The sequence below is a fragment of the Peromyscus leucopus genome, chromosome 16_21 (assembly GCF_004664715.2).
Source record: "Peromyscus leucopus breed LL Stock chromosome 16_21, UCI_PerLeu_2.1, whole genome shotgun sequence".
NCBI classification, from domain to species: Eukaryota; Metazoa; Chordata; class Mammalia; order Rodentia; family Cricetidae; genus Peromyscus; species Peromyscus leucopus.
Window position 1 is genome coordinate 32329630 of NC_051084.1, and position 10518 is coordinate 32340147.

General features: G+C 48.6%; 1 protein-coding gene across 1 annotated transcript in view; it reads right to left on the minus strand.

The window, feature by feature from the left end:
- The window catches only part of Dna2 (DNA replication helicase/nuclease 2), a 30222-nt gene extending 21605 nt beyond the window's left edge, over positions 1-8617 (minus strand). The window contains exons 1-4 of the mRNA XM_028881105.2: positions 8472-8617; positions 5702-5884; positions 4260-4443; positions 1334-1479 (exon numbers count right to left, since the gene is read on the minus strand). Coding sequence (XP_028736938.1) covers positions 1334-1479; positions 4260-4443; positions 5702-5884; positions 8472-8551 — 593 coding nt within the window. The 5' untranslated portion in view covers positions 8552-8617. The remainder of the gene's footprint in view (positions 1-1333; positions 1480-4259; positions 4444-5701; positions 5885-8471) is intronic.
- Positions 8618-10518: the final 1901 nt, after the last annotated feature.

Consider the following 10518-nt stretch of genomic DNA (forward strand, 5'->3'; position numbering starts at 1 on the left):
TAATCTCAGGGAATGGCACTATTAGGGAGTGTGGCTTTGTTGGAGTGGGTGTGGCCTTGTTGGAGGAAGTGTATCGCTGTGGGGGTGGGCTTTGAGGTTTCCTATGCTCAGGACACCACCCAGTGTCTCAGTGCATTTCCTGTTGCCTGCCCACATGGTACCATGCTCCCTGTTGTGATGATAATGGACCGAATCTCTAAAACTGTAAGCAAGCCACCCCAATTCAATGTTTTCCTTATGAGAGTTGCCATGGTCATGGTGTCTCTTCACAGCAATAAAAACCATAACTAGAACAAAACTAGAGACCAGTCTAAGCTCCACAGCCAGATCCTGTCTCAAAGACCGAGAGTGGGGTGAGTGTACAGGTTAGGGACACAGCTCAGCCAGTAAAGTATTTGCCCCCAAACCTGAGGGCCTGAGTTTGGATCTCTGGAGCACACTGACCAGTCAGCCTAGCCAAACCCTCCAGCTCCACATTCAGTGAGAGACCTTGTCTCAAAAGATAAAGTGGAAGCTGAGCGGTGGTGTGTATAACTTTAATCCCAACATGCAGGAGGCAGCATCCTTAGAGCCATAGAAGGGTGTCGGAGCCCTTGGAGCTGTAGTTACAGATATGGGAACCAAACTAACACCTGCAGGAGCAGCCAGTGCTCTTAACCGCTGAGCCGTCTCTCCAGACGTTTTTCTTCACTCTTAAGCAGTTCACCTTTTTTGGAAAGTGTCTCATTATTATTATTATTATTATTATTATTATTATTATTATTGTTATTGTTATTTTGTCTTTTTTTTTTCCAGAGCTGAGGACCAAACCCAGGGCCTTAAGAGCTAAATCCCCAACCCTTATTATTATTATTATTATTATTATTATTATTATTATTGAGACAGGGTATCACTGTATAGCCTTGGCTGATTTAGAAGTCAGTATGTAGTCCAGGCTGCCCTCAGGATTTTAGATTTACCTGCATCTGCCTCCTAAACAGGCCAATCTTTGGGTAAGGGAGCCACAAAAGTCTGCGAAGATATCCTTTTTCAGACTTATTAAAGTCGTTAAACTGGCAAAGATGGATATGAACGCTCCCACTACCTGCTTCCAAACCCATACACTGCTCCTTATGTCAGTCTATAAGGACAGCTGAGGAATCTGCGTAGCTCAACCCGGTCCCTGAACACATATGTAGGGTACTTCAGTAATGTTACCAAGAGTGCCTGTGAGCAGGACGGCTGAAATTCGGCTATGCTAACTCATACCGAAGGGTCTCCTTCCAGAAACCTGAATTCTAGGCAAGAAGTTAGTTACAGGATGAGGCTGCGCCTGCAGTTCTCAGTGACTTACATTTCCTTCAGATGCCTTATCTCTTGGACAGTTTGAAAAGCAAGCTCTTGCAGCTTTTCTGGGGCAAAGCTCTCACTCATGGCTTTTTGAAAGACTTCGTGGAGAATCGTACCAATCAGCATTTGGCGAGTGGCTGGATCAGAGAGCTATGAAAACAAGTCATATGCACATTTCATTCCACAATACATTCACACGATGATTATACAAAAGCCAACATGAACTAAAATAAAACAAATGTCAATACACTGGCAAAGGTTTTTGTTGTTTTTTTGTTTGTTTGTTTGTTTTGGTTTTTCGAGACAGTGTTTCTCTGTGTAGTTTTGGTGCCTGTCCTGGATCTCGTGATTTTGATTTTATTTTTCAAAATGGAAATATTGATTTCAAAAGGCTTTTACCAAAGTTGAGATAATTCGGGCTGGAGAGATGGCTCAGAGGTTAAGAGCACCGACTGCTCTTCCAGAGGTCCTGAGTTCAATTCCCAGCAACCACATGGTGGCTCACAATCATCTGTAATGAGATCTGGCGCCCTCCTCTGTATACATAATAAATAAATAAATCTAAAAAAAAAAGTTGAGATAATTCTAAATAGAAAATTAAAGGCACTTAATTCTTTCCACTGGAATAAAGTGTTTGTGGAGTGGGGTGGCCGCAGTATTACCTCAAGCTCCAAGCCAAGCTGGGTCACTGAGCCCTGGACTAGATTGCCTGGACAGCAAGACTCTGCCTCGGGAGAGACCAGTGGATAGGGGTAGGAGGCGGGATAGAGAGAGTTGCTATGACGGCTAGCTTTGGAGCTTGCAACCCCCTGTCCATCTAGTCTCGGGCTCCAATGCCCTCTGCTGACCTCCAGGGGCACCGCGTACGAAAGTGGTGCGCGGACATACATTCGGACAAGATACCCATACTCAGGAAAATGAATTAATTAAAACAACAACAATTCATCCCAGCACTCGGGAGGCAGAGGCAGGCGGATCTCTGTGAGTTCGAGGCCAGCCTGGGCTACAGAGTGAGTTCCAGGACAGCCAGGGCTACACAGTGAAACCTCCTCCAACAGAAACAAAAACAGCCAGATGCAAGGATGTGCAGGTGGTACCAGGCTTTAATCCTAACATTTGAGAGGCAGAGCAGGTGGGCCTCTCGGAGGATCGGGCCAACCTGGTCTACATAGAGTTCCAGAACTATGAATTCACAGCAGTTGTGGTTGCTTGCACAAAATCAAGCCAGTTAACATTCAAGCATGGAGGCATGTTAGGTCCAAAGTGGGCCCCCAAAATGTCAGTGTCAGGGACAATGTCTAAATGACAGTCTGGACTCAGCTCAGGCTGGACTCTGACCAGGTAAATAGAAGCGTTGCTAGCAGGTAAACAAAAGCCTAAAATCAGCATTCCTCAAAAAACTTGTGAATCAGGTTTCTGTTTTTTCAGGAAAAGTCATTACCTCCTTTATCTACCCCTACAGCTGCCTACTTTCAGCAAAGGGGTATCCAGTCCCCTACCAACACTTGCTTACCTGTAACACAAACCACAGTTACCAGGCAGCTCCCAGGCTCTTCTGGCTCATAAACACCTCCCCCTCCCCCCAACTTTCAGGCTGTTCCTGTGCGTACAAGCTTCCTCCTGCCCCAACACCGGCCTCTTTAGAACTAGCAAGACTTTCCCAGCTTCCTGCTACTCTCTTGCTCACCCAGCCCCGATGCCATCCTCCAAGACAACCAAAGCAGCTTTGAATCTGCCCCAAAGAAACCTTTCTTTCTACCCATGGGGTGGTCCCGTTCAGTGGCTTCACTGTGCTCTCGATTAAAAGGTGACTGGAACTCATGAGCCCCCTCCCCTAGCTGAGAAGACATTGGCAGTGGATGGCTTCTGGGGAAGGAGAGTCAGTTTTCCATAGCGGTGTGGCTCCCCGGAGGCTGACCGAGTTCCACTGATGGCTTTGTACCCGGGGATAGGAGGACAGGAGAGCACAAACTGGACATGGTGGGTCATTAAAGGAAAAGGGGGGGGAAAGAACACAAGGCGGATCTGCGAGGAGTAAAGATGATCCAATGCAATACATTGCATGAAATTCTCAAAGAATTAATAAACATATATCTCAAAGGCAGAAGCTTACAAAGCGATGTCGCTTACTTTACTTCTCTGAATTACCCACAGAAACATAACTTTTCCTTTTCTTCTTTTGTTTTGGGGTTTTTTGTTTGTTTGTCTGTTTTTTTGAGACAGTTTCTCTATGTAGCCCAGGCTATCCTGGAACTTACTTTGTAGACCAGGATGGCCTCGAACTCAAAGACCCGTCTGCCACTGCCTCCTGAGTGTGAGAGCTGGGATCAAAGGCGTGCACCACCACCGCCCCGCTCTTTCCCTCCATCTCAGTCATGCCGTTTGTAACACTTTGGGCGCCACCGTTTTCCTCAAGTTCCTTACCCCATCTGGTGCCTGCTTGCCTAGCATGTGGCTGACCTCCCCGCTGGCCTAACTCAAACAGCATGGCTTTCTCTCTCCCTCCTTCTGGGCAGCTGCTGACATTCACAGCTTCCCTCTCCCTGTGCTCCCCCCCCCCTTTCAATCTAAAAAAATTGTCCTTGAGCTTAAGAAGAAAAAAAAAACGGTGGGGGTTTGGGGGGCTGGATGTAGTCATGCACTCTCAGAGATCAGCATTGCTATTAAACGCTAAATAAAATTCAGTTCAAAGGACCAGAGGCCTGGTCTCAATCACAACACTGCAGTTACCAGGTACGTGACACTGGCCAGTCCCACAATGCTCTCAGCGCACTGGCCCTCTGGGAAGACAGCTGCTGAGGACTGAACAGTGAGCGGGGAAAGGTTCCCGCGGGGCTGAGGATAGATCCCCGCGGCAGAGCAAGGCCTTGGGTTCCACCCTCCGCACAGCAGAGGAAAGCACCGTCGAAACACCAACCGAAGTCGCTTACCCTGAAAGTCTCACTCAGGACAGCTCTTCTCACACACCGAATACTACTGGCGACGCTTGTGCCAGAGATCAGCATGTCGGGGTACAGAATAAAATACCCCGAGTCGTCATCTATCACCCACGTCTCAGATGTGCAGTTCCCCTCCAGGTGAATGATGTCCCCCGGCTCTACGGGGACCGAACACCTGAGAAAAGGCAAGGTTGAAGCGGAAACGTAAGATCCAGGTGCCCACATGTAAAGACGCCCAGAAGCATTGAGTGCTTCATCTGAAGAGTAACTATTTCTAAACCTCATCTAAGCGGGGCACTAAAGAGACAGCTCGATGGTTAAGAGCACTACCTGTCCTTGCAGAAGACCCTCGGTCGGTTCCCAGTGCCCACGCTGCAGCTCACAGCCGCCTGTAACTCCAAGTCCAGGGGACCCAAAACCCTCTTCTGGCCTCCACGGGTACCGGGCACACTCATGGTGCATGAACGTTCGTTCATACATGCAGGCAAAACAGTCATACACATAGCACAAAATTTTGGGGTTTTTTTGTTTTTTTTTAATTTTTAAATAAAAAGTTTTTTCCAAAAATGAAGATCAAATCGTCAGTTTGGAGCACAGAAGAACTATGATGCCGGAGCGAAGACCACACTTTCAATAAGCCGGCAAATCTTCCTCGTGTCTTAAAATTTTTATTACCGTTTTATTTAGGCGTATATGCATGTGTTGATGGTATGTGCACCACATGTGTGCAGTGCCCAAGAAGGCCAGAGAGTCTCAGATCCCTGGAGTTACAGGCAGTTGTGAGCTGCACTAGGAACCAAACCCAGGGCCTCTGCAAGAGCATCAGGTGCTCTTAACCACTGAGCCATCTCTCCAACCTTCCTTTTTCCCTCCCTTAAGAATTATCCTTTGACCAGGCAGTGGTGGTGCACGCCTTTAATCCCAGCACTTGGGAGGCAGAGGCAGGTGGATCTCTGTGAGTTCAAGGCCAGCCTGGTCTACAGAGTGAGTTCCAGGACAGGCTCCAAAAAAAAAAGAATTATTCTTTGTCTTTTTTAACCTTTTTTTTTCCTGAGACAGGGTTTCTCTGTGTAGCCCTGGCTATCCTGGAACTCCCTCTGTAGACCAGGTTGGCCTTGAACTCACAGAGATCGACCTGCCTCTGCCTCCTGAGTGCTGGGATTAAAGGCGTGTGCCACCACCACCTGGCTTAACACATTTATTTTGTGTGCATGTGCTGGGTGGGGTGGTCTACCCATCCTCTTCTTCCTTCCACTAGGTGGGTCCCAGGCCCCAAACTCTGGTGGTCAGTTTTGGTGGCAGGCACGGTTACTCTTGAACTATCTCTATCTCCTTTTAAATAATTAATCCACACAAGACCCTGCATCAGAAACAAGCAAAATCAAAGCACCACCAGAGCACCACATCACTGCTCACAGTCAGGTGCCACTCACCAGCCGTTCCTCAGGATGCACAGCTCCTGGTGTTCCTGTTCCCGCGACGTCGTGATGACCAGGTGTTTTTCTTCATCCCCTCTCTCATCCTGTACAGTTTCGACAGCTAGCACCAGGTACCGGTTGTCCTCTCCTCGGCTCAGAATCGTCTTAGGAAAGAACGCTTCCACCTTCTTCTGAACTCTAAAAGCAGAAACGTAAGAGCCCATTGACTGGACTATCTGGAAGCCAATTTTCTAGTTTTTTAAGGTTTTTTTTTTCTTCCCCTGAAAACCTTAAACTGAACAAAAGCACAGGGGGAGGAATTCTTGTTATAAAGACCAGGGCTGAGGCTTGGTTAATAGAGTGCTTACCAAACATGTACAAAGCCTGGGGGTCAATCTGCTCCCCAGCACTTGAGTAGGCTAGGTATCTGAGTGTGGTGGTTCATACCTGTAATTCCAGCACTTGGGAAGACAGGCAGAACCAGGTCATTCTTAGATACATAGGGAGTTTGGGCTAGCCTGGACTACATGAAGCACCATTTCAAAACAAAAAGTGACTTCTCTCCTTTTGAAACATACATGAAATAATAAGCGAACTGCACATGATGGCTCAAACCTGTAAACCCAGGGCTTGGGAGGCTGAGGCAGGGGGACTCCCACAAACTCGAGTGTTGCAAGAGATCGAACCAAAGAATGAGACACCCAAGTTGCTGTAGGGAAGCAGTCTATCTCTAGAGATTCAATACCAAAAGGCTAAAGATCTCCCAATAGCACAAGATTGTGCTCTTACACATTCCTGGCTTTGTCCTCTATATATGGCTACATATATTGTGATTGGTATTTTAACTAGTAGACAGGCAGGGTTGTTTGCAGGGCAGATATGGTCAGTCTTTACAGATGGGAGAGTACCCAACAGCTTGGCCAACCCTCGACTACGCGGACTGGACATCCATCACCCACATGGCTGGCTGTCCGTTGCTTTTCTTTCTCTTGGGGATCTGGGGCCACTCCTGCCTCTTACCACACAAGCCTTCTCTACAAAATGTGCCCGCTGCATAAACAACAGCAACAGAACACTTAGGAAATGGTCAAGGCCATCCTGGGCTGGGCTAACACATCTCAATTCAAGGCTACCCGGGGCTGGGCTACCCGAAAACCCGGAACCTGGAAAATGTCGGAACAGGTTTCTACTACTGTTGAAAGCCTATACAAAGTACACCTAAATGGAGATACGTTGAACGCTTTGCCAAATAACTGACATGCTGGGCAGGACACGATTCAGTGGCACAGCACCCGCGTGCCAGCCTGTGCCTCATCCCCATTACTGCTGGAAAGAAAGAGAGGGGGGTGGAGAGAGAGAGCAGCATGGGGGTTCACTGCAAATCCTGCTGGGAGCTGCCAATCACCCCAATCTTTACAGCATCAGGGGGCTTAAGCCCACTGCATACCGGGTGTTGGTTCCTCCAGCACCACTCAAGAAAGCTAGTCCAACATACCACAGATGCAGGGAGAGGTCCTCGCCTCCCTCTCCTTGTAAAGGAAGCAAACTCTCCCTCGGCTTCCCAGGAAAGGGTCTCTGTTTATGCCAAGGCTGGTCTCAACTCTGGGTCCCAAGCACTCCAGGGCTCCTTGAGTAGCTGGAGTCATTAACAGCAGCTTCTGAGCCAACCATCACATCCCAGTAGAAAGCAGGGCTATTTACCCGCCAGAGGAGCTGACTTCTGTACAATAACTCAGGAGTTTCTTATGTCTATTTAGAATGACCAGATCAGCTTCACAATACTGAAACCAAGCAAACTACTCTTTAAAGTGACACCCCTTTTCTTCTTACATCTTTCTGGTCGGGTTTCCATAACCCTAACTGGTCACCTACACTCCCCGGTTAAAACATCAAATGCTACCAGGCATGCTGGCAAACACCTTTGATCCCAGCGGTCTGGAGGTGGAGGCAAGAGGATCTTTGCATTCAAGACCAGTCTGGTCTACAAAACAAGTTCCAGGACCGCTGGAACATAGAGTGGTGTCTCAGGCCTTTAATCCCAGCACTGGGGAGGCAGAGTCAGGTGAATCTCTGTGAGATCGAGGCCAGCCTGGTCTACAGAGTGAGTTCCAGGACAACTAGGTCTTTTACACAGAGAAACACTGTCTCGAAAAATCGAAAAAAAATAAATGCCTTCCTCCTTCCCCTACCAATCACTCCAGCTGGCTGCACAACCCATTGTTTTGGAAATTTATCACTGAACACCTCTACTTAGCCTCACACCAGGGGTTTCCTGAGGTAGGCTGTGATGCCTGCAGGAGCTCCGAAAAGTTACATTGGGACCAATGGTTAACAACACGTACTGTTCTTGCAGAAAGGACCTGAGTTCAATTCCCAGAACCCGCCTCAGACAGCTCACGACTGCCCGTAACTCCAGCTCCAGGAGATGCCTCTAAAACCAGACACATGCACATAAACACGTAAATTAATAATATGACCGAGCCCGCTAGCAGGACCGGAGTTCGCTTCCCCGGTCCCACGTGCAAGGAAAGAACTCCCACAGGTGCTTCTCCGACCGCCACCAGCGGATCAACGCACTCAAATTAAAAAAAAAAAAAAAATGCAATGTATTAATGACACTGGTGAGCTGTGGTGTGGAAAAGAGCGAGTTCAAGGCCAGCCTGGGCTACACAAGACCAGGTCCAAATTAACAGTCGCCGATGAGGCAAACCCTCCGGCTAAAACCAGGGGAGACCGCGCCGGTCCGCCCTGGCGCCCACCGCCCGCCGCTCGCCGGCTCACTCACAGTTCCGCCCGCGGCGCGGCCTCCGCTCCGCCGCCCTCCTCCTCCAGCAGCAGCAGGTCCAGCTCGTCCAGCGGCTCCATCCCTGCCAGGGCCGCCGGGAGAGGCGGCTACGAGAGGCGGCCGCGGCGCCTGGAACCCGCAGCGCCCCGGACGCGCCGGTGTCTCTGCGCATGCGCGGGAGGGGCCCCGCGCGCCAGCCGCTCCCGCGCTCTCAGTGCCGGGAAGCTCCGCGCAGGACCGGAGCCGCTTTCCCGCCTTCCCGCCTCCGGGGTGCCCGAAGTGGGCTGCCGGGCTCGCACGCTTCGTGTTTTAGATTTGGGACAGCGTCTCAAGTATCCCAGGCTGGCCTGGAACTCACAGCACCGTCTCCGGCTTTCAAGGGCGGTCACCACCATGCCCAGCTTAAGAAAATGTTTGGAACTCTCCCAGCAATCCCCTGCCTCGGTCTGCAGTGATCACCACGCCCCCTTTTCGTTCTGCTGGTAAAGGGGACTGTGACTAGGACTGCCGATCTCAGTTTTTCTGGAACCCACATGGTGATAGGAGGTCCATCCCCGGCAGAACACACACACACACACACACACACATATACATACACACACGGCTGGAGAGGAGCGTCCAGTAAGTACCACATCTGGCTGCTTCCCACTCCCTATAATCCCAGTTCCAGAGGATCAGATGCCCTCCTCCGGCCTCCAAAGGCACACTCATGCACATAGCACACCTACACACTCACAGGCACACACACACACACACACACACAAACACACACACACACACGCAAAATAAATCTTTTTTAAAAAGATAAGTCTAAAACTTTCTTTTAAAAGAAGCCATTTTAGCCGGGCGGTGTTGGTGCACGCCTTTAATCCCAGCACGCAGGAGGCAGAGGCAGGCGGATCTCTGTGAGTTCGAGGCCAGCCTGGTGTACAGAGGGAGATCCAGGACAGGCTCCAAAACTACACAAACAAACACTGTCCCGATAAATAAATAAATATATAAATAAATAAATGAATGAATAAATGCCATTTTAATTTTATCTTTCTTTCGCTCTAATTTCTGAGCGTGTATGTGTGTGTGTGCCTGTATGTGTGCGTGTGTGTGTGTGCGCGCGCGCCTATATGTGTGCGTGTGGGGGGAGACCAGTGGTTCGACACTGGGTGCCTCCTGTGGCTCTTCACTTTATGAGACAGGGTCTATGACTAAACCTGGCTCTGATGTGGGAGCTAGGAATCCGAAAGTAGGTTACATAGCTGTTTGTGACTGAACCATCTCCCCAGCCCTCTCATTCTGATATTTCATAGTTAACATTTTTCCTTCAATAACGCAGATGTTTAAAGCTGGGGGGTGATGGTGAACGCCTTTAACTTTGTGAGTTGGAGGACAGCCTGGTCTACCTAATGAGTTCTAGGACAGCTAGGGCTACACAGAGAAACCCTGTCTCAAGAAAAATCAAAATAAATAATTGATAATGATGATGATGATGATGATATAAACGTTTGAAAAATAATAATGCAAATGTTTAAAAAGAAAGGCATTGGCCTGATGAAGTGGCACATACTGAAACCCCAGCACAGGAGAGGCTGAGGCAGGAAGATTTTGAGTTTCAGGCCAGCTTGGGTTACATAAAGAGACTGCTTCAAAAGAAAAAAAGGAAAGAAAAGAAATAACAAATAAGGGGCTGGAGAGATGGCTCATAGTTAAGAACACGGGTTGCTCTTCCTGAGGACTCCAGTTCGATACTCAGCACCCACATGCCAGCTGACAAGAACCTATAATCCAGTTCCAGGGGATCCACTGTCTTTCTTCTGACCTCCTTGGCTATGTCAGGCATGTCTGTGGGGCACAGACATGCATACTGGCAAAACACTCATACACATAAAATAATATGAAATACATAAGAAAAAAATAAAACTAAATAAATAGAGCGGCAGTTCAGTGGTAAAGTGTTTACCTAGCATGTGCAAAGCCTTCAGGTTGATCTCAGGTTCCGCAGATGATAAGTAAATAAAGGAAACCATCAAAACAAGGATAAAAAATTACTTTT